At 35.5% G+C, this 25480-nt stretch overlaps 1 protein-coding gene across 1 annotated transcript in view; it reads right to left on the reverse strand.

Annotated features, from left to right (window-relative positions):
• adcy2b (adenylate cyclase 2b (brain)) overlaps nucleotides 1-25480 on the reverse strand; it is a 149484-nt gene that overhangs the window by 74931 nt on the left and 49073 nt on the right. Inside the window, 1 exon segment of the mRNA XM_056479831.1 lies at nucleotides 6914-7063. Coding sequence (XP_056335806.1) covers nucleotides 6914-7063 — 150 coding nt within the window.

A 25480-nucleotide genomic window follows, 5' to 3' on the forward strand; every position in this document is an offset into this window, starting at 1 on the left:
ACTGTATGTATAATTTGGACGTCCATCTATACTCTTACATTTGTCTTTAAGTAATTGATGTAGGCATTTATTTCTGAATTGGCTTTTATTGTTTGATTCTGTAATTGGCATGATACACTTTCATCTGGAAAATAAATGTTAACCGTTTTGATTAATTCTGGAGTCTCCCAAATTCATTGTATCCAGTAGATTAAATGGAGTCTGCGCTACCATTATGTTGTGACATGATTTTATCGATTTTCAAGGCGCATTTGACTGTACGGAGCTGTGTAGCACAGCAGCATGAATACTTTGTAATCATTTATACACTGATATTAGCAAGTTGTATGGAAATGACTAAATAAACTTCTCTTTTAGTAGGAGTGAGCAGGAGGCAACCAGTCTACCTGAGTATCAGTAAACCCTGCCTCCTCTGACTAACTTTAGAGTGTCGAGATAATGTCCATGAGAAGAAACGTAATCCTGGGGAGTGGAACACCAAACGGCGTTTGGTTCCTAATAAATGCACAATGAAGAATTTCGGACCCTAGAAAATATCAAAATCTAAATTACATCATAACTAATAATGTGATCAGCTAAAAACATAATGGGTAAATATGTTTTATATATGTTCAGAATGAACTCTGAGGTGAAATCAAATTTAAATAAATTCTAATAAATAAAACAATTCTTTTCAGAAGTGCTATAAAGGCTTACACACATTTAACCTTTGACTATTCATCGGATTCTGCCGTTGGGCTGATAGAATGGAATCTTACAGTACCTAAAACAGTCTGCTCTGTTTCTGCCACAGGTATTCTGAGTGTACACACAGTATACAGGAGAAGTATATGGTGTTTCAAACAAAGGCCCTTGAGCACTTTCGTCACAAAATGTGAAATGAGAAAAATTCAAATTTGAGAAATAATGTGGATGGATGAACAGACTCAATCACAGAAGTGTAACAGACGTCTACTGCCACTAATGAACTAAAAAAATTATTGTGATTCTACCAAAAAACACATGCAAATTTTTTTCACTCACTGGGTGTTTTGATTAAAACCATTGAAATGCATCGTTAATCATGTTTTATGCCTTTAAATGACCAACATTTTTATATTTTCAGCATAGCTATCTAACTAGATAAATCTTATCTTATCTTATAGTACACTCTCAGAAAAAAGGTACACGGTGGTACAAATAATGTTCCTTAAGTAACAGTTTTGTACCTTTGTACAAGTTGTACCTTTTATGGTACAGAAAAGACCTCTTATGATATTGTTCTGTGCTTTTTATAGTACAACTGAAATGAAGGTACGCAATTGTTCCCATAAAAAAGGTACATACTCCTTCTTTATTACAATACCTATGAAAATAGATATTACTGTAAAGGCAAAGTGATTTTATGAATAATTTTCATATTTAAACATGAAGCAGCAATTAAAAGCACATGTTTAAAAAAGGCAATGCAGTGGCGCAGTAGGTAGTGCTGTCGCCTCACAGCAAGAAGGTCGCTGGTTCGAGCCTCGGCTGGGACAGTTGGCGTTTCTATGTGGAGTTTGCATGTTCTCCCTGCATTCGCGTGGGTTTTCTCCGGGTGCTCTGGTTTCCCCGAGTCTAAAGACATGTGGTACAGGTTAATTGGGTTGGCTAAATTGTCCGTAATGTATGTGTGTGTGTGAATAAGTGTGTATGGGTGTTTCCCAGTGATGGGTTGCAGCTGGAAGGGCATCCGCTGCATAAAAAATGCTGGATGAGTTGGCAGTTCATTCCGCTGTGGCAACCCTGGATTAATAAACGGACCTAATAAAGGGATGAATGAATGAATGTTTAAAGAAACTCGAATAATAAATAAATAATTAATTTCTATAATACAAAACAACTGGTAAAACAAAACTATAATTATTGTAAATGAAACATTTAAGGCATTTTTAATAAACATTAGGTAAGCATTTTCTGATAAATACATTTTCATTATTGATATCCGCACCTTTTAGTGTTTGCTTCCCACTACGCATATGCAGTGTTCATGCAGACATTTTAGTTTTGTAAAACTAGTCAAACATTGTGCAAATCTCAATACAATCATTTTGCATAATTCTATTTTAAAATGAAGTAAATTAAATTAACTTTTAAGTGATTAAAAATGTATTGTGTGAAAATTGGAGAAAAAAAGTTTTATATTGTACACAGGAGAATGTATTTCTGTAACAGTTTTGTGAAAAGTGATCTTTTGATTTATGCTGAAGTATTTTTTATTCTTTACTGTGGAAAAGGTGCATTTACACAAAAATAAGCTTTTTAAAAAACATTGTTTAAAAATGTACTTGATGTTTTATATTTACTGTAAATAAATTGACACATTTTGGATATAACAAAATGCCTTTAAATAGTTCTTGAAGGAACACATTTGACACTGTGGTACAAAGTGTCTTGTCACTGGGGGGTACCTTCATGGATCAGATTTGTAACTTTGATGCAGGTGCAATATTGTATCTGCAGGTTTTAAAAACCAACGGTGCATTTTGGTTTCCCATGGTACAAATCATCCCCCTAAAGGTACAAACTGCAATGGTACAAATTTGTTTCTTTGTCTTAAGGTTCAATTCTGTCCCATAGAAAGGTACTTTTTCCCAGTGACAAGGGTTTGTACCTTTTTTGGTACAACATTGTACCATTTTTTCAGAGAGTGTATAATATCAGCTATACAATAAGTCTTGCAGCTCTTTAAGTAGTGTACTCAGATTGGCCATTTAAAAAAAACCCATATTGGTCAACCACTAATTAAGTCCATTCATGACCCTGGGTTAAACAATGCATCCCACTTGAGGGAAGGTTAGCAAAGGGTTACGTCGAATGAATGACCCGACGAACAGTACGAACAATATGAAATATGAACAACATTAGAGATTCGAAAAGCCCATTAATTTCTCTTTTTATTATGCTGCCACTCTTCTACGGTTCCTTTGTTTTCCCTTCAGAGAGCACCTGGTTTAGTGAAGGTCAAATAAAAGGAAACAAAATAATAGAGAGTGTGCCATGTGCTGATTGTGACTGAAAAAAAGAAGAAACTATTTATACACATTTACTGTTGTATTGAGGAGAAGACATAAGTGCTTTTAAATAAAGGTCCATTAATGTATTATCATCAAAAATGAGACAAATCAGCGCAGGCTGTCCACACTAATGGGTTCAAGTGTAATGTGCATGCGCTGTGGTCTGAGAAAGCGACTGCTAAAGGAAATGATGTCATTTATCCATCTTGAGGTTCTTCATCTACTGTTTCAATTGGTATGATTGGTTTGTTAAAGCTCAGATATACACTACCTGACAAGTTTTGTCGCTTATCCAAATTTTAGAAACAACAAATAATAACTTGACAGGAGTCCCAGAGTTCATCTTCTGCAGTATTTGGAGCAACGGTTTTCTTTTACGTCACCTCAAACTACAGTTTCTCATCACATCATAACCAATCAAATGCTCTCTAATATCTGACAAATCCCACCCCCTTCAAGAAGCTTCTCATTTGCTTTTCATTTGATGCAGTTGAGCTCAATTGCTCTCACTGGCAGAGCGGGGATAAAAACAAAACGCTATAGGCTGTTTTTTTAAAAGGGGAGGAGCTACACTATGTCCCACCCTCTCTTAGTGTTTAGTTGAGATTGTCAAACATCGAATAAAAATGCATATTTTAAAGCACTTCATGGGACTTTTAACATATCATCTTAAAATAAACATATAAAATGCCAAGTTCAAATGTATTATTTGCATTAAAGGACTACGTCTTGTCTTTTTAAAGTATTGCAGGGGATTTTTTTGTACGTAAAAAAGCTGAAACATACACAACAGTCTGTGAAATCATCAAAACTCACCCTGAGGACTATGTGGTGTTTCAGAAAAGTGTGTTTACTGCTTTTAAATCTATGATAATTTCACCATTTCATGATGTGGTATGACATTTCAACATGTCTTTCAGTGAAATGCTAGAACACACATTTATTGTTAAAATGTGGTGAATAATCATGATTAACTTTATAGGACAGGCTCAATGTTTGACACACTGTTGGGTGGTTAATAACCTGCAATATAAACTGAATTCAAAGTTGCATTATTCAGGGCACTGTTTTTGTCTTTCAGTGTAAAGCAAATTCAGTGTCATATATTGCACTGGATCTGTTAATTACACTGTAAAGCTAATTCTAGCATCTTATTTACATGACAATACAGTACACTAAATTATTCATTATTTTATTTGATACAGTGTTTTACATGCCCACAAGCAAAAACTTGTAATTCTAAATAGAATAAAAAAATATATTCATTAGGTATAACAGCATTATTAGAAAGGAGATTTTTGAGGATTGCAATAATCAGAATGTATTTTTTTCAGTATCAACTGCTGTTTTTTTCAGCAGTTTACCCAACAATATTAATAAAACAACTTTAATGATACAGACTAATACTAAAAATAGAGCTTTTTACAAAAGAAAATAAATGAAATGTCATTTAGTGTAACAAGCCCTTGACAATCAGTCATAAATATATATATATATATTTATTTAAATATACAGGGCCCTATCACACTCGGCGCAATAAGGCGCAAAACGTGTATGGTGTGATTTGTTGCTATTGTCAGACCAACACAACCCTAATTTTCACATTTTGCTCTATGTTGTTTATAGCAAATCCATTTGCACCACTTTGTGGACTCATGGGTGTGCCGGTCTGAAAAGGAGGTGTGTTAAGGCGCATTGCTATTTTGAGGAACTGAACTAGACCACATCATTGACCAACTAAAAGATGGTCTTAAGTCCAGCGCAGAGCGTGTTAGTTATGCATCTGTGCAGGTCCAAACACTTACACATTGCTTAAGACACACAGGATGTACAGCGATACACAAATATCTTTACATATAAAAGAAATAAATTTAAGGATTAAAATGTTACAAAAAGTATTATTTTCTACATAAATTAAAAACCTATACCTCCTTGCCTCAACTCGGGGGACTTTTTCAGTTTATTCAAGACCATTTGCATCTGTATAATGTCATTATTATTAGCAGTATAACTTATTATGTGCATATTTGTATTTTTTTAATAAAAACAAGTTTAGATTTGTCCACCTGTCGGGTTTTGGAGACGTTTGCATCACCAGAGGCCATAAGAACAGGATGTGTGTTTTTTTTTACCACACTTCGTTGTTACTATTCATTTATTCTATTGCTGGAAATTAGAACTGAATTTAGAAATAGTTTTGAAACAAATATTTGGTTTAACAAACGAAATTAAATATGTAAAAAAAATAAAGGAGTAAAGTAAAGGAGCAAAGTAAAGGAGTAAGGTAAAGAGCATAAGTAAAGAGGCTAAATGTATGAGGCTCGTTCTTTATCTTCATGCTGCAGATGGTCTGTTAAACAAATGCACCATGGCGCAACAGAACTGACTCAAAATGCTCAAAGCACACTCATAACTCATTAAGAGAATAAGCACAACCCTGTTAGACCCTGCGCAAAAACATATTTTTCCGTCTATAAAATAGCAAAAGTGTATTCAGACATGCTCTTAATGCTTTTGCGCCATGCACTTCAAACTATGTGCCTATATCGTTATAATAGAGCCTAAAATAAGTGATCTAAATTGAATTCTATTCAATTATTTTCACTTTATTAAAATCCTCATACCCTGTGACACTGTAAATGCAAATTCAGCTTTATCAAAGTATCCATAATTTCAAAGTATGCAAAAGTATGCTAAATTAACCTACAGTCCAAAGACACGTGGTACAGGTTAACTGGGTAGGCTAAATTGTCCGTAGTGTATGTGTGTGTGAATGAGTGTGTATGTGTTTCCCAGTGATGGGTTGCAGCTGGAAGGGCATCCGCTGCATAAAACAAATGCTGGATGAGTTGGTGGTTCATTCTGTTATGGCGACCCCAGATTAATAAAGGGACTAAGCCGACAAGAAAATGAATGAATGAATAGTCCTATTTTACAGAATTTTAAACAAAACAAATAACAGACTTTTTTTACAAATGGTAAACAAGTATATATTTTTTAAATGGCAGTGTGCAGTTTGGTTTTGGGGTTTATAAACCTCAAGCTCTGCGGAACTCTCCTAATCACAAAATAAATTTCAACAGCAATGCTTTATTCGCCCTTGGAAAGTACAATGAGGCATGTCTGTAATTAGGCTGATGGTCTGTGCTGAACTAATGTTCTGATTGGAATGACCAGTGTGTGATCAGCACCGCAGGAGGTCAATGAAGGAAATGCTCCAGCATGTTTTACAATACGGCAGAAAGAACCGACCGCTGATAAACCGACTGACGCTTTTCATTCTCACAACACATACAAGATCCAATCAAGCTGTGCAGAGAGTGAGTGGGACATTGTATTTGCCTTGTGCTCTGCAATTGTTCTGCCAGGAAAGCCAAAAAAACAACCCTGATAACATTCATGGAATATTGGAGTTGAGGGCAGGGTGATGTTTCAAAGAGATGTGTTAATTCCTGATGGAGCAGAAGTGCAGTCAACCGATCTGCCTTTATCTCAGCGCTCATATTTCACTCAGCATCTCTATGGACACACATGTTATCATTATTTCACGCAAAACAGCAATAAGCACAACTAACCAAGGCAAGAGGCAGACTTCCGCCCCACCCGTATTCAACAGGAAACAGAGCACTGGTGGTGGGGGGACAAAGCTATTTTGGGACAATGCAACTCTCAGGCCCCCTCCGCCTCTGGATATTAGCCGCCCATTGTGCTGATATAATGATCTCTTTAAAACAGCTGCAGGAATGACTCATGCTTAAACCTATCCGATACCTCCCCAAACTAGGCCTACGTTTACTTCTCCCTATAGGACTGGACAGCATGCAGTTTAGCTGAAAACAGTGCAAGTCAGGCAATCTGTGCGCTCCTGACGGCTGTACCTGCTGATGCTTCTCAAATTCCAGCTTGATGGGAGACTTTATGCAGTTGCAGGTGTCATGGTACGTCTGTTTAAGAGCCAGATCCATCAGGTGTTTGTGGTAGGCCCCCGCCACATTTCCACAGATGAAGATGATGATGTTGGCAAGAATCTATGAAGACAAAAAACATTAAACATGTAACAAACACATTAAATATATACAGTTAAGGTCAAAATGATTAGATTATTAAATTCTTTATTTTTTCTTTTCAAGTATTTCCCAAACTATGTTTAACAGAGCAAGGAATCTTTCACAGTATTTCCTATAATATTTTTTCTTCTGGAAAAAGTCTTATTTGTTTTATTTCGGCTAGAATAAAAGCAGTTTCTAATTTGTATAACCCTGAAGGTCAGTATTATTAGCCCATTTAAGATATATATTTTTTTCATTCATTCATTCATTCATTTTCTTTTTGGCTTAGTCCCTTTATTAATCTGGGGTTGCCACAGCGGAATAAACCGCCAACTTATCCAGCATATGTTTTACGCAGTGGATGCCCTTTCAGCTGCAACCCATCACTGGGAAACACCCATGCACACTCAATCACACACATACACTATGGCCAATTTTTAGCTTACCCAATTCACCTACAGCACATGTCTTTGGCCTGTGGGGGAAACCGGAGCACCGGGAGGAAACCCATGCGAACACGGGGAGAACATGCAAACTCCACACAGAAATGCCAACTGACCCAGCCGAGGCTCGAACCAGCGACCTTCTTACTGTGAGGCGATCGTGCTACCCACTGCGCCACCGCATCACCCATTATATTTTTTACATAATACAATAATTTACCTAATTACCCTAACTTGCCTAATTAATCTAGTTAAGCTTGAAAAATATCTAGTAAAATATGATTTACTGTCATCATGGCAAAGATGAAAGAAATCAGTTATTAGAAATGGGTGATTAAATTTATTGGGCCCTATCACACACCTAACGAAATGCTGCGCAAGGTTATTAGCTAGTTTCACAGAAGCTCGCTGTTTATATATCAAATGCATTTGCGCTCATACAGTATGTGAGCCCATAGACATGCTGGTCTAAAAAAGGAGGTGTGTTAAGGCGCATTGCTGGCGAGTTAATATTTTGAGGAACTAAAATAGACTGCACAATAGACCAGCAGAGAGCAGGTCTAAAGTCCAGCGCAGAGCACGTTAGTTGTGCGCCTCCCTTACACATTGCTTAATACACACAGGATGTACAGCAATACGCAAATATCTTTACAAATGAAAAAGAATTAAAGGATTCAAATGTTACAAAAATTAATACTTTCTACATAAATATAAAAACCACTGCCTTCATCTTGGGGGGCTTTTTCAGTTTATTTATGACAATTTGCTTTTTATAATGTTATTATTAGTAGTAGTATTATTTATTATATGCATATTTATATTTGTTTTATTAAAAACAAGTATAGATTTGTCCACCTGTCAGGTTGGGGCATAGCATGTGTATTTGGATATCACTCTAAAAGTTGTTTGACCACACTTCGTTATTATTTTTCATTTATTCATTTGCTGGAAATTGGAACTGAATTTAGAAATAGTTTTGAAACAAATATTTGCGCTTAACAAACAAAATTTATTATGTAGGCTAATGGATGTCTGTGCATACAACACTTTTGAGTGTGCTCAATGCAGGTGAGTGGATTTGACAAACCACCTGTAGGATACACTCTTTCCTCTCAATGAACCTTGCATTCTATTTGAAACACTTCCAAGTTTTTTCATGATCGTTTGTATTGACCTTATTCTTTGCGTATGAGCGGGTGCAGCCTCTTTAATCTTTTTGGCTTGAAACTTCCGGTCTCATTCACTTCCACTCATTTTTAGACATTAAAACAGCTTGTTACGCTACTTGATGTTGTAAACTGATATTTTCTTATTCTATTATTCTGCTTTGTCTGTATTGTCATGCAAAACCTAGAGCAAGTAGTTTGACAGTTTTCTGCCATTTATTGTTTCTAGTCTTTTCTCCCATAGGCAACTGAATCAGAAGTTCTAAAACAATCACAACAACGAGCACACTTCCGCACTGAAGAATAAGGTCAATAGCTAAGATATTTTTTCAATAACTAATATTTTTTTCTATAGCTATATTCTTCATATCTAAAGTTTAAATATTTTATATTTGGCCTTATTTTCTATAGCCATAACTTATATTTCTATATCTAAATTGTCTGTTTTTACTTCTTATTATACTCAATAATTTAAATTATGATATAATGTATATTAAAATCTATCATAAATGAAGTCAACATGAATTTAATTTCTCTACAAATCCTCACATAAAGTGACCTCTGACTGTAATGTGTCAAAAATTCTAAACTTGAAAACTGAATGAAAAAAGTTTTAATATCAAAGATATAAGAAGGAGGATGTGCTAAATGTGTCAAAAATTATTTTACACTGCAATAAATATTTATGAAGCTAAAATAAATGTCATTTTCTTTTTTCTTTTTTCAATTTTTTTAATGTTACAGCCTTATTCCAAAATGAATTAATTTGAATCATTTATTTCACACAATACCCCATAATGACAACGTGAAAAAAGATTTTTTGAAATTGTTGCAAATTTACTCAAAATAAAAAATCTGAAAAGTCACATGTATTAGGACTCACAGCCTTTGCTGTGACACTATAAATTGAAACAGATACATTCTGTTTCCACTGATTATTCTTGAGGTGTTTCAGCAGCTTAATTGGAGTTCACCTGTGGTAAGAATCAAAATTCTCTGGTCTGATGAGACTAAAATTGAACTCTTTGGAGTGAATGCCAGGCGTTACGTTTGGAGAAAACCAGGCACCGCTCATCACCAGGCTAATACCATCCCTACAGCAAGGTGGTGGCAGCATCATGATGTGGGGATGTGTTTCAGCAGCAGGAACTGGAAGACTAGTCAGGATAGAGGGAAAGATGAATGCAGCAATGTACAGAGACATCCTTAAAAAAACCTGCTTCAGAGTGCTCTTGACCTCAGATTGGGGCAATGGTTCATCTTCCAGCAGGACAATGACCCAAAGTACACCACCAAAATATCAATTGAGTGGCTTCACAACAACTCGGTGAATGTTCTTGAGTGGCCCAGCCAGGTCCCAGACCTAAATCCTATTGAACATCTTTGGAGAGATCTGAAAATGGCTGTACACCGTTGCTTCCCATCCAACCTGATAGAGCTAGAGAGGTACTGCAGAGGAATGGGCAAAAATTCCCCAAAACAGGTGTGCCAAGCTTGTGGCATCATATTCAAAAAGACTTGAGGCTGTAATTGCTGCCAAAGGTGCATCAACACAGTATTGAGCAAAGGCTGTAAATACTTATGTACATGTGATTTTTCAGGTGTGATTATGGGGTATCGTGTGTAGAATTTTGAGGAAATAAATGAATTGAATCCATTTTGGAATAAGGCTGTAACATAAAATAATTTGGGAAAACGAAGCGCTATGAATACTTTCCGGATGCAGTGTAAGTCATAAGAAAATGTTAACTCCAAGAAAGTGTTTAGAATATTTCTATCCAGTAAAGGACGTCAAATAGCTTGTATACTGAATTAATATGGAGACAACATCACCATACTGCATAAAACAAGTAATGAATGCAGTATATTGGCTCAAAGCTACAGGAAGTGATTACTGCCAGGCCACAGACACTTGAGGAAAATATGCACAGCAACCCTAATGGTTTCAAATGGCGGAGGTAAGCGCATTAGCGAAAGATATCATCAGCATAAGGATCTAGAGAGGGATGTGCCTCTACATTGATCTGAAAGATATTGATCTTTGGGAAAAGTGAATTCGGTTCAGCCTACAAAAAAGCTTTCAGCAGCCCTCTTGCATTATGTCAGACTGAAACAATATCAGTGGTGTGCTGAAAATGCTGCTGTTATCTTTCGCAAATGGAGAGCAGGATGTGTTAGATAATTAAGTTTAATAGCAGTAACTGAAATTACATACACAATAAGGCATTTGAAATTACCAAGCGTACAACAGTGAAGATTTTGCCTCGTGAATCTTCATTTGATGTGTGCCTGGAATGCTCAAGTATTATTACAGTATTTAAATAAATATATACAAAATCATACAATACATAAACTGCTATTTTGGTAGGATGCAAATATAACATGTGATTACACTCACCGGCCACTTTATTAGGTACACCTGTCTACCTGCTCGTTAACGCAAATTTCTAATCAGTCAATCACATGGCTGCAACTCACTGGATTTAGGCATGTAGACATGGTCATGACGATCTGCTGCAGTTCAAACCGAGCATCAGAATGAGGAAGAAAGGTGATTTAAGGGACTTTAAACATGGCATGGTTGTTGATGCCAGGTGGGTTGGTATGAGTATTTCAGAAACTGCTGATCTACTGGGATTTTTATGCACAACCATCTCTAGGGTTTACAGAGAATGGTTCAAAAAAGAGAAAATATTTAGTGAGCGGCAGTCCTAGGGGCGCAAATGCCTTGTTAACGCCAGAGGTTAGAGGAGAATGGCCAGGCTGGTTCCAGCTGTTAGAAAGGCAACAGTAACTCGAATAACCACTTGATACAACCGAGGTAGGCAGAAGAGCATCACTGAATGCACAACACGTCCAACCTTGAGGCGGATGTGCTACAGTAGCAGAAGACCACAATGAGTGCCAATCTTGTCAGTCAAGAACAGGAAACTGAGGCTAAAATTCACTCAGGCTTACCAAAATAGGACAATGAAAGATTGGAAAAACGTTGCCTTGTCTGATGAGTCTTGATTTCTGCTGTGACATTCGGATGGTAGGGTCAGAATTTGGCATCAACAACATGAAAGCATGGATCCATCCTGCCTTGTTTCAATGGTTCAGGCTGGTTCAGGCAGGTGTTGGTGGTGTTATGGTGTGGGGGATATTTTCTTGGTACATTTTGGGCCCATTAGTACCAATTATCAGGATAACGCATAATTGATGCGGGAATCATCTCAGACTTGTTTTTTGAACATGACAATGAGTTCACTATACTCAAATGGCCTCCACAGTCACCAGATCTCAATCCAATAGAGCACCTTTGGGATGTGGTGAAACAGGAGATTTGCGTTATGGATGTGAAGCAGACAATTCTGCAGCAACTGCGTCATGCTATCAGATTCCACCAAAATCTCTGAGGAATATTACTAAGCGGTGAGTGTATATCATTATAATTTAAACAAACTAACAAACAAATAAATATATCCTTGTCCTTATTTGTAAGTCGCTTTGGATAAAAGCGTCTGCTAAATGACTAAGTGTAAATATAAAATAGGCTTCAATTACTTTAAGCAAAATAAAATTTTTGGTATAAGGTGAATATATCACTTACTGCTTTTTTTTTTGTAATATACAATTCAATACTTTTTGATTTTGGAAAAAATATAAACAAATAAAAACAGACTCTAAAACAGTATTTATATATATATATATATATATATATATATATATATATATATATATATATATATATATATAAATAAATATATATATATATATATATATATATATATATATATATATATATATATATATATATATATATATATATATATATATATATATATATATATATATATATATATATATATATATATAAAATGAAAATTAATAAAATAAAACATAAAATTGACTTTTTCAAAAACTCAGTGTTGGGGAAAGTTACTTTTGAAAGTAATGCATTACAATATTGAGTTACTCCCCAAAAAGAAACTAGTTCCCTTACTTTTAATAAAAAGTAGTGTGTTACGCTATGAGTTACTTTTGAGTTTTCATACCTGCCAGAGGCTTGATCTCTTTCAGAACTTGCAGGGTATTTTTCTTTTTTAACTAGAGGATATCTGTAATTAACAATGCACTATATAACCGACACCTTCATTTCTCTTCAAAAAATGAATGAAAACAAAAAGAATAATGTTATCTTCTGAGAACTTCCTGACACTATACATGCTGTATTTACAGATTAATAAAAGTTGAAAGCAGTGTGTTTGCTACTTCTGTATTTTTGTCTTATTAGTTCAGTAAAATCACTATACAGTACATTGAGACAATCCCCTTTTCCTATAAATAATAAGAATATTTCCATCACAGAAATGTAAAGCTCTGCCATCGTGGTTTTTGTCTGTTCCCGCGGGGAGCTCATTTTCTCAGTGAGTGTGATTAAACATGATTACACAAATTGTAAATCAGCAAACTATTTTAAAAAGTGTGTTAAGTAATCTAAAAATTAACTTGAGTTACATTTTTTTAAAAATAACAAAACTTTTAGCACAGCACAAGTAATGTGTTACTTTTCTCGTTAAAAGTAAGATTATTACGTAATTTGCGTAATGTGGGTTACCCACAACAATGGATATAAATATATACTATAATTGTTTATAAAGTACTTTGAACACATTACATATATATATATATATATATATATATATATATATATATATATATATATATATATATATATATATATATATATATATATATATATATATTCATTCATTCATTTTCTTAATCTGGGGTCGTCACAGCAGAATTAACCGCCAATTTATCCAGCATTTGTTTTACGCAGCGGATGCCCTTCCAGCTGCAACCCATCACTGGGAAACGCTTACATATGCACACATCCATACACTATGGACAATTTAGCTTACCCAATTCACCTGTACCGCATGTCTTTGGACTGTGGGGGAAACCGGAACACCCGGAGGAAACCCACACAAATGCAGGGAGAACATGCAAACTCCACACAGAAACATATATACATATATAATATAAAATTATTAGCCTCTTTAAGCTATTTTTTTTTCGACTGTCTACAGAACAAACCATCGTTATACAATAGCTTGCCTAATTATATGTTGAAAATTTTTTTCTCTCCGTTAAACAGAAATTGGGAGAAAAAATAAACAGGGGGGCTAAAAATTCAGTGGGGCTAATAAATTTTAATAATTCTAATAATTGCTAATAATTCTGACTTCAACTGTATGTATATACATTATTTAACCAAATTAATAAATAGAAGACAATAAATATAATTAAATTAAAATAAATCTAGAATTTTATTATTTTCATTACATAAAAAAACTCATTTACTTTAAGCAAAAAAATAATTAGGTGTATACTGTTTGGTTTAGATGTTGTAGATTAAAAAAATGTTTTGTTACTACCAACCTCGGAAAAATCATCTTGTGCCAATTTGTATTATTTATTTGTACTTGCATAACAATTGTATTACCATAATTACAGTGAACTAGGTCAACATCATTATATCAGTAACCCAAAAATGCTGTCATTAAAGCTTCATTTTCATTTCAGCCAGGAACATTTCTTTCATTTGCCCCATTTTTTTCAGCCTAGCCTCTTTTAGGCTCTTCAGATTTGTTATTTCTCCATGTCTACCGCAGCATGCGCGTCTCAGATTACACAAGGCATCAGACGGAGTAAAGCACAGAAAGGGTTTGTTAAGGTTCACCCCAGACTGCGCAAAGGCGTCTGTTGGTTTAATTAGTCTATGGCCTCCTGCTAATATCACTCACTGACATTATTAGCAGATTAAACATCATCCACCGCAGGCAATTACACAACACTCTTCATCAATTAGAAAAACACTCGCCGAAGAGCTCCTTAACAACCTACCGGCACCTGAAGGAACATTGTTTGGCTTCCAGAAATTGATCAAGACTAATCGAACGTTAGCATGATGTACTACTTGACGCACGAGTCTCTCTGGCTCTGTGTGTACTAAAGGCATCAGTCAATGACTTCAGGAAATTGCTTTTAAACAGGTTCCCGATAATCTAAAACAATTATTTTAATGATTGTTTGTGTGTTTTAAATATGTATGCTTTTTCATTTGTTCTTGACCTTTGGTTTGACTGAGCAAATGCTGGGGTTTCAAATATTATAAATGCAGAGCTGGTGGGCTCAGAGAGTTTATGTAAATGAAATGTGAAATTTGATCGTGGAAAAACTGCAAATCTGGAGTGGATCTGTAGTGATTACCATGTTTCAAAGCTCATATAGTGTTTTAAGAATAACTCATGTAGTGTTCTTAAGAAATAGTGTATTAATCAGAAGCATAAAGATTGAAATAAGTGTTTCTTTTTAATGATATAGATTTTTCATTATTTTATTCATTTGTCCAACACTTTTTACCCTCTTAAAGTCAAGTGCTATTTTGCAGTTTCCGCCACTTGAACCACTTGAGGGTGAGAAAATAGTGTGGAATTTTTAATTTTGTGGCGAACTATCCCTTTAATACTTTTATTTAGATATTTTTTTTTATTTTGAGCTTTTATGATTGGGCCAAAAACAAGATATGCCAATTTAAAGTCCTTGCCAATTTCAGTTCACAAATAAAAATATTTTATTTATATTAAAATGCAATTGAATTTATACTTTATTGCTTTAAATGAACTGTGTCACACTATAGGTTAAGTATTCAGCATAACTGATACATATATTAAAACATCATATAAAAAACACAATATTTTCATTCTGACCTGTATAAAAAAAATTGATATCAAATTAAAAAATAATTGTTATTTTTGGGCTGCAATGCAATTTTCTATCATTTCTTACTCGTTCCAAAAAAATATAATTTTTTTGGTTCTGCTGAACACAAAAGATGAGAATATGAAATATGATGGAGACCAGAAGTCACTGACATCCATAGTAGGATAAATAAATACAACCCAGGCTCATTTTGATTGCGTACTCCTATAAACATTTCTGGAGAGAGCAAAATACATCCCAAGAGCTACGGTTTTTTGCAGTTTTTGTTTTTGCGAATCCACCAGAGGCCACTGTGGACATTATTTATTTATCTCAAGTTCTCTCGCAAGTGCCATTCGCATCTGCTGTTATATCGTAAATCCACCAAAGGCCACTGTCAACTGATTGCCTGACTGACTGACTGACTGACTGACTGACTGACCAATCGACTCCTTCCCTAAACCCAGCAAATAGTGCTTTCAAAAGCACCAATAACCTGCCCACCCACTTCCCTAAACTCAACCACAGGGTTTTCAAAAGCAATCCAGAAAAAGGTAAGCCCTTGTGGCTGCCAGATTTTTTACTAATCTATTTTGTTTTCTGCTTTCTGGAAGCGTTCTTCACCGGACTCAAACCCTGTCATCGCCGTCAACTCCACTCTCTGTCTCAAGTTCGCCGACATACATGGCGATCTACTGGGCAAACTGGTAACAGTGGAAAAGCTGTTCACATGGAGGTAAGCGGTCAGCTGGTTAGCGTGAAAAGGAATGGCGTCATAACGCCCTGTCTTGTTCGTTTCAAAGACGAAATTCAGCCAAACGTTCCTCTGGCTACATAATTCGCGACCTCCAGAAATATATATAGGGTGACATTTTCAGAATGAGCCTATATGCTGCAACAATACCATGGCAGTCAATAGTTACAAGGTTTAATGTTTGTGTGAACTATCCCTTTTAACTATATATGTATATATTGCTAAATAAGCTATTCGCTGAATGACATTGCAGTGAACATGTTTTCTAAAAAGTCATGGTGATAATATATAAAGCAAAAAATACATATAAAAATAAAAATAATAAATAGAAATGAACAACGTTTTTATTTTAAACAGCATGCTGTGATAAAAATAAGTGTCATTTTAGCAGCAGTGTACTGTATGCATCCTAAAAACACAAAATTAAACCATGTTTTCACACCAATTTGACAAAATTACAGCTTGTTTGGAAATGGCACAATAACATATTCTGCTCACAAGTGATATTAACAAAGACGGCACACGTTTTCTCTCTCCATCTCTCTCTGTTCAAGCGTATGCTATTTAAAGGCCAGTCCACCTGCCATGAGACACACCTGTACCTCACAGGGAGGGTTTTATAGGACAGTTCCTCCGAGAGTTATTCCTCTTCCTGTAATCACCAAAGCACTAGGAAGAGGCCAGTCTTAAAAGAGCCGGTCTGTTGGGAACCATAGCTTAATTACAAAACACAGGCATCTGACATCATCTCTACAACCGTGACCCAGACAGATGTAACCCTCTAACTCTCTTTTTTCTTTCTTACAGCCTCCGATTAACACGAGACCTTTGTTTGAGGAGCACATCAGTAGTAAAGCAGCATTTAAAGGCTCTAACAAACAAAGTACGACCTGAAGCTCTTGCAACATAAAGAGGTCATAACGTGTCTAATGAAAGCACGGAAAGCTTGATTAACTGCTAGTGTTGAATGTGAAGGGTCGTTGAGGTTGGTTTTAATGAAGCTCTCCTACTGTTTGGAGGACTGACTGTTGTGAAAAGGTTTAGTCAATTTTACGGCAAGAAACTGCAGGCAATTTTTTTTACGTTAGCAAATTATACTACTTTGATTGGTTTAATAATAGGCAATAATGATTCATTATAAGGAGTATTGACCTTATTCTTTCATGTAAGAGTGAGAGCAATGTCAATGTATTATAGTATATTAAATATGGTTTAACAATATTGGTATATTGAGATTTCCAGTGTTCTGTTGATATGTTGGGGCAGCACGGTGGTTCAGTGGTTAGCACTGTTGCCTCACAGCAAGAAGATTGCTGGTTCGAGTCTCAGCTGGGTCAGATGGAATTTCTGTATTGAGTTTGCATGTTGTCCCCATGTTTGCATGGGTTTCCCCACAAGTGCAAAGACATGCGCTATAGGTGAATTGGGTAAACAAAATTGGCTATATTGTATGAGTATGTGTGTGTTTGTGTGTGAATATGAATAGATGCGTCCCACTGAAGAGCATCAGAAGAGCATCCGCTGCTTAAAACATATGACAGAATAGTTGTCGTTTCATTCCGCCGTGGCGACCCCTGATCAAGAAAACTGAATGAATGAATCAATGAATGTTGATTTGTCCAACCCTTTCAGTTTTTCCTACCTCTCATTTAAAAAGTAGCACATTTTGATGACAAAATATGCTACCTATCAGATTGTGAAATATATCTGCATCAATTTTGACGGAGTGGTGTGATATGAGGCTGTAATATTAACTCAACCTACCCCAATCCCTAACCCCAACCTTAGAACCATTCAAATACACTGCTGGTAGCATAATCTTATGGGTCACATAAAATGTCAGTACAGCGAACTCATTCACTTCCATTGATTTGTGAAGTTTATTTATAAACTAATTTTGAGAGGATCACATGCTTAATATAAATACCCTAGGTTCCATATAACAGCCATCTTCGTTTTGAAGAATCCCACCCCTACTTCTCCTCCTTTCCTAGATGGATGACACGGTGGCCCAGTGGTTAGCACTGTTGCCTTACAGCAAGGACGTCACTGGTTCTAGTCCTTACCAAGCCAGCCAACGTTTCTGTGCAGAGTTTAAACGTTCTCCCCGTGCTCACGTTGGTTTCCCTGGGTTCCCCGGGTTCCTCCCACCGTCCAAAAAACATGCAACTTAAGTTAATTAACTAATCCAAATCGGCACCATAGACATGCTCCTAGTAAGTAGTTATCTCTAAGAGCAATCCCTATCTGTTAATTAGCTTCTACAGCAGGGGAGTTCTCGAGATCTACTTGAGCTTAAACTCCCATCTTGCCTTGCAAACAGGAGGGAGCCTCGGGCTCGAGGATCTTATGAGCTCAGGTCTCTCTCCCACAACAACATGTCAAACAAGCTTTATAATCAATCATCAGCTAAGTGTGAACTCTTGAAATAGCTATTAAAACAGCTTGTTATGCTAATTGATGTTGCAAACTTCAATTTTCTTATTATATTATTTTTTATGTATTGATGTAAACACACTTAGAGCAAGCAGACTGACCATTTACTGCCATTTGTTACTCATTTCCGCCATTGGCAATTGAAACAGATTCTAAAACAACCACAGAAAAAGCTTACTTCTGTATTGTGAATACAAGGGAGGCATCTAACACTGTTTGAACAAAGCTATACTCTAATCTGATGCCGAATGAACAATGGAAGTGGTGTTGGATTTCTGATGGAGGACAACCACTGTTTTGCCATAAATTGTTAATGGCTAGGACAATTCTTTAAAAGCACAGTGTGTAATTTTCATATTAACAAAAAACAAACGGTTCATTATGATGAGCCAAGTTACTATCTTTATCAATATCATCAACTGATCTACCTTTGTAGTCCAGTCGACAAGTTTGAATTACCCTTGTTCAGTTGTCTTTTGATTAAATAGGAAAAAAAGCTTGTAACCAAACACAATTGTAAGATTTTTGAGTCTTCACACATTAACATTCTTTCATTCATTTTTCTCAAAAACAACCGGAGCACCCGGAGGAAACCCACACCACACAGAAATGAAAACTGGCACAGCCAGGACTCGAACCAGCGACCGTCTTGCTGTGAGGTAACAGTGCTAACCACTGAGTCATCATGCCCCCCACACATGAACAACTTAACCTGCTGATATTGTTTAAGACTAATGAGTAAAAAGCTATAAATAAACCAAGCATGGTTGCTGTTTTGTTGCACCACATTTGATGGTATAACTACACAGTCTTTGTTTTTGTTTACTCCATGTAGTTCTAAGAGCTGAGATGCATATGTAGATTTTCTCAGACACATGTAAAGTGTGTAAAGGTAACTCTCACACTCTCACAGACACATATACACACACACTTTAATTTGTTGTTTTATTCCATATAAAATGCAGAAACTAAGCTTTTTTTTTTGCACAGACCTATCAAAAGGGATAATAGTGCCAACTGATAATCGACAGTAAAAATTACAAATTTTACCTCTTCCAACAAGAAAAACCACCAACAATCAAAAATGCATGATTATATGGTGTGATGGTTTTGCAATCAAAAAATGTGGTTATAATGGAAGTCAATGGGACAAAAACAGCCACCAACAGTAAATTAGGGAGACAAAGGTGAAAATTAATCAAAAACAATTGCCTCAAAGGCAATGTTGTTTCACATGTCCAAGATTTTAATAAAAGAAAAAAAAATCCAGTCCACAATTACTTTTTATATTAAAAACACATCATATTGTATGTTTTTTTTTCACCAAATCAGTGACATCATTTATGAATTTGGCAATTAAAGAGTTATAATCCTGTAATTTACTAAGCAATGTAGTAGTTTTGATCAGGACTGAGATTTGTTTAAAAAAGCTTTCATTCTGAACATAACAAAAGGGTAGTAAATTTGTCTAGAGTGTATCGTTGAGTAAAAAAATAAAATAAAATCAAAGCATTTTCTCAAAATATGTGTCAAAACAAGATTTATCACCAAATAATTGTGCTAGCTGACACACAAGAAAAGTTATGGCCAAATTAAGACTCAAAATCACCCAGAGTGGATGAAAACATCCCCAACAATGCATAAGGGTTAAACACGTCATGACAGTCTTGTGAAAAGGGTCCATAGTTAAAATTGCTTATTTCTCTGTATTTAAACATTCTTTGGAAAAATTGCAATATTGCAAATACATAAGCCATTTACACTTTTGCTTTCTGCATTTCACTACCTTTAATGTAATAAGAACAACATAGATGTATGGATGAATGTATGTTTGGCTGTGTACCTATGTACTGTATGTATTTCAGTGTATGTTATTATAGATGAGATCACCAAGCAAAATTCCTTATAACAAGGTTGTTATGGTGAGCAAGCAATAAATATATAAATAATAATAATAATAATTTGTTATTATTCATGGAATAAAATTTCAATTGTTCATGCACCTGTCAATTATAGGATTTTTGGCTTTTTTTAGTTTGATGCAAAACAAAATATAAACAAAATATCTTCTTTTATTGGATTTTACTTACAATACAGTAAAAAATTGTAAAAAAAAAATCTAAATCAAAAATATCTCCACCACAGCATTTTTTAATCTCAGAAGCATTTTATTTAATGAAAATGTAGAAATTTTTTATGTCTGTTTGCAGTATTTTCTAAATTATAGTGGTGCAAGGAGCTTCCCAAAATCCATTCTGTAAAAAGTCTTTTATTATAATATGCAAAAGGATTTGAACCTGACTGTATCCAATGTCCACATTTTTATTTTGCTAGAAGTGTATGCAGATTAGTGTATATTTAACTAAATAATGCCTTATTTGCTAATTAAAACATATAATTTTAGGAAACTTTGAGAAAATATAGTGATCATTTTTAGTTGTTAATATCTTACCATATTTGTCTTAAATAGGATTGCTTTTAAGGTTTTTAGAAACAACTGGACAGCAAGCTCATAATTACATCCACATCCTTTCACTCATGCTTCATGAATGTAAAGCTGCTTCTTGAACACAACCTGACAGCCAGTATTTTTGTGTTCCTGTGCACCATGTGACTCGAGTGTTGCCTTGGTTACATGTGCTGTGTTTAGGTCTGGCCTGAAAAACATATCTGCTTGAGATCTGCTTAGAAAAATAATAATAAAAGGGTTCTGGAAAATCGATAGAAAGGTGGGCATGAATTATTATTTAAGAGTTATACAAGACTGGTTAGTAAGGCAGCCGGAAAAAAAGCAGTGGAGAAAAGTGCACTCTGTACCTTTCAGCATAGACAAAAGATATTTATAAAGCTATGTTTACAGAGAGACTTAGTGAGTTTATAGAGAGACTTAGTGAAACTACAGTACATACAGTGAGGGAAATAAGTATTGGACATGTCATGTTTTTTCATGGGAAAAATATCTCTAAAGCAGCTGTTGACATGGAATTGAACCAGATTTTGTTAAAAACCCAAAGATAAAAATAAAACAAAGCAAAAAATACGTGTAATAACAATGAAATCACACAAGGAGAAAGAACTGAACTACTGTAATGTGTTTAATACATTATATAAAAGGCTTTTTGGTGATGGCACATGCATTGCTCAGGTGTGATTGAGTGTAAAAATCTTTATGGTTCTATGGGTCTTCTTCAGCGAATCTGATCTTTATTTTGTATTTTCTATTGGATTCAAGTCAGGTGATTGGCTGGGCCATTCTACAGCTTGATTTTCTTTCTCTGAAAGCATTTGAGAGTTTCCTCGGCTGTGTTTTGGATCATTGTCTTGCTGAAATAAACACTCTGGTTTCATCTTCATCATCCTAGAAATGTAGATGTTGAACTGAAGCAGCTAATATTAATTTACAGTGATGAAGGGCAGAGGGTTGCTGAATAACCACTGACAGATTTCAACTGCTGTCTGGGCTTTCACTGCTTTTCTACACCTCTCTTTCTTCATGTGTTCAAAACTATTTCCCTGTATCATTTCATTTTAGTACACATAACTTAATTTGTGAAGTAATTAGTTATGGTGACGTGTTCAATACTTATTTCCCCCACTGTATATATGTATTTCTGAAAGGCATGATTCTATTCGTAGCTTGTCATTATTGATACAGATTCAGTACAACAGGAATAAATGCCGAGTGCTTACTTTTTTTTTGTTTAGCTTAAAAAGGCAGAAGTGTTTTGTCACAGTCAAAACCAAAAAGCGTCTTGTGATGAAAAAACGATATAAATAAAATAGAATAATGAAAAAGTAGTCAATAATCACTGTTTTTGTGCGTGTTTATAAGGTACCACAGACTGGCTTACACCCACATGTTTTGTATAACTTTTATATGCAGCATTGCTCATCAATGTCAATTCCAAAGCAGCGGACCAATCAGAAGAACTTCCAGGCAGAGCAAGGTTTGAGAGTTTCAGTTCACAGTAGCTAGTTGGCATGACAACTTTTTTATTTAATGGCAACAAGGCAGATAAGGGGTGTGACAGAGTGCATAGGGCCCTGGCATATGAGGGGATAAAGAGCCGGGCCGTGTTTGGTTCATATATCTGTACATTAGGTGATTGAATGGTATGTACAGTATATGCGGTGTAACATCAATCCTTATCAATGACAAATGGCAGTTACACTCATTCACTTTAATGAGGCTAAATAACATGAGATATGGTTAAAAATGCTCTGTGAATACTATTATAATAATTTATTTCAAACTGAATTCAGTTGTGACCTGGAAATTTAGGAAATTGTAGGTCCTTCCCTAATTTTGAACTTTGTTGTATAAACACACAGGGGAGCAGGGGCGGACTGGCCATCTGGCAGACCGGGCATTTTCCCGCTGGGCCGACGTACTTTTTGGGGCGGGCTGATCATATTCTTATGATCTGATCGGCCCATGAAACACTTAGCAGACTGTTGTTTTTTTCCGCCAATTTAATTGATGATGCTACGATCTGTGACGCTCTGAAAGTAAGATGTTTCTTTTTCGGACAGACCGGCCCATGTGACATAATCTGCAGCCTATTGGTTCTTTTCTCTATTGACATAGGGCTGACCCAATCACAAACTTCTATTTTGGGCTCTGTGTAAGCGTGCAGCATCGGTGTATATTTGTCAAAATAGTCGAGAGTCACGCGTCTGTTTCAGACCACACGCACGCATATGGTGAGGAGAAGCAGCGAGCAAGCATTTGCCTTTTGCTTCTGCAGCGTGCAGCGGATCGGCAACTGTTGCACAGATCAATATATTCCTGACTATTCTGTCTAGTTACCTATCTGTCTATATAAATATACTTTTTAAAAACTTTTCATCTGCACCAAGGTCCCCGGCAACTTTCTCCTATGCCGTTTCCTTAACCTGCAACTCTTTATTTTACAAATGATATATATCATAAAGAATGTATGCTTCTCAAGCTCTATGAGGAGTGTCATTCATGTCTTTTAAGGTGCACTCGGTCAGAAGACAATGGCCTGTGATATCATGTCATTTTGTTTTTGATCATCAGCACGAGGCCTGTAGTTATAATAATATTTAAACAATATAGGTATAATGATATTTATACATGACCAAACTAGTGTGCAACTCAAGCAAAACTAATGCTATTTTTTTTACATTTAGTTTTGGAGTTCGGGCCCAAACAAATAATTGTTGCATTTTTTTAATCGTTTAAGTTCATTTGATTGACTATATACACACTTTAAGCTATGTTTGGTGTTTCATTGTTGAGTTAAACATTTTTTAAGGGTCTCTGACACATTGCTTTTATTATTTAACTTTATTTTGTTAATCAACATTAACTGAGTGCGTCAGCAGGGAGTTTTTGTTATGTTCATTATTTAATATAGTCTCCCTCAAAACACACAGGCACACACAAGATGGACTTCCAGTGTGGATTATAATTTTATAATAATAATAAATAACATTTTTTAAGTTTTTAATTTGTCAACTCTCATTATTTCCTATATATGGCTTTTGTGCTTTTATAGAATGGGAGTTGGTAAACATATTCAAGGACGTGTACAGATGGGTAGTATTTTGATTGAATGTAGTGGGCCGCTCTGTCTCAAAATGCCAGGGCCGATTTTATTTGTCCCAGTCCAGCCCTGCAGGGGAGGGTGGGGCAAGTTGTCACACATTTTGCATATTGCTGTTATGTTTAAAGGTCAGTTTCTACATCGACGAATGTCGTACAGTCTTGACTTAGGAATATTTTCACTGTTTTTGTCCAAAGAAAGAGGTTCAATTAATCAACACGCTGACCTTTTTGGACAACATGGAAATGAGCAAAGCTTCTATAGAAGAACATGTTGTCATGGTAGAGTATATAAGGCAAGCTGTCAGCATCAGAAATTGCTGTTTATTGATTGGATTGATAAGAAAGTAATGTTTGTTTTGTGAAATAACAACAACTTAAAAATCATATCAAAATGCTGAATGCAACAAAAGGATTCAAACGCTGCAATAAATGTTTTTCTTACTTCGTCTTAATTTCTATAAATTATTTTCAGAAATAATGTTAAACATTCAGAGAGATTTTCTGTTAAACAAGCATAATAATCTGCCAGTTGGGGCAAGTAAATTTGCTTTCAATCAAAAAACAAGATTAATTAGCTTGTTTTGAAGGGATGGTCCAGAGTGTATTTTTTAAGGCTTGGTTTTGTTTATAAGATGCAAAGCAATGTGTGCCCTTGCTTCATTTGTAAAAAGTCATGTTATTTTTTCATATATCTTATTTAATTATATACTGCTACTCAGCTAACATGAAAATGAATGTCATATTTCCTAGTTCCTCCGAAAGGTCCGCCCTCAAGAGGCTCTGATTATCAGCTTATATAATGTGCTATGATTTAAGGAGCAGCTCCACGTCACCAGGAAAAGCCTGACGCCGCTGCTCTACTAGCACGTGACGTGCCTCTGCTGTGTAAATACTGTCAGTCAGTGTACCTGTTAGCAGTTTGAATGAGACAGAAAAGGAGGAGGACATAGCTAAACTTCATGCCTGCTCTCTAAAATAAAATCTGACAAGTGTCTTTCACATATATTTCAAATAAGCATGGGTAAGTAATATAAAACGTTCTCATATCTTTTGCGAGTTGGTTATTTGAGATGTGGAACGCAGGGAAAGTGGCCGCATAAAGAGACACTGCAGCACTGGTGAAGAATGTGGCTGTTTACAGCGGTTTGCTAGATAAATATGAATTTGTAGCTAAATTGGTAATGGTGCCAAACACCCTTGTTTACGTCCTTGCTACAACATACCGTAAGGCTAGAAACTGTGCCTGTAATAGATCAATTTTAACAAGTAAAA

This window comes from Danio aesculapii, chromosome 19 (genome assembly GCF_903798145.1).
Source record: "Danio aesculapii chromosome 19, fDanAes4.1, whole genome shotgun sequence".
Lineage (NCBI taxonomy): Eukaryota > Metazoa > Chordata > Actinopteri > Cypriniformes > Danionidae > Danio > Danio aesculapii.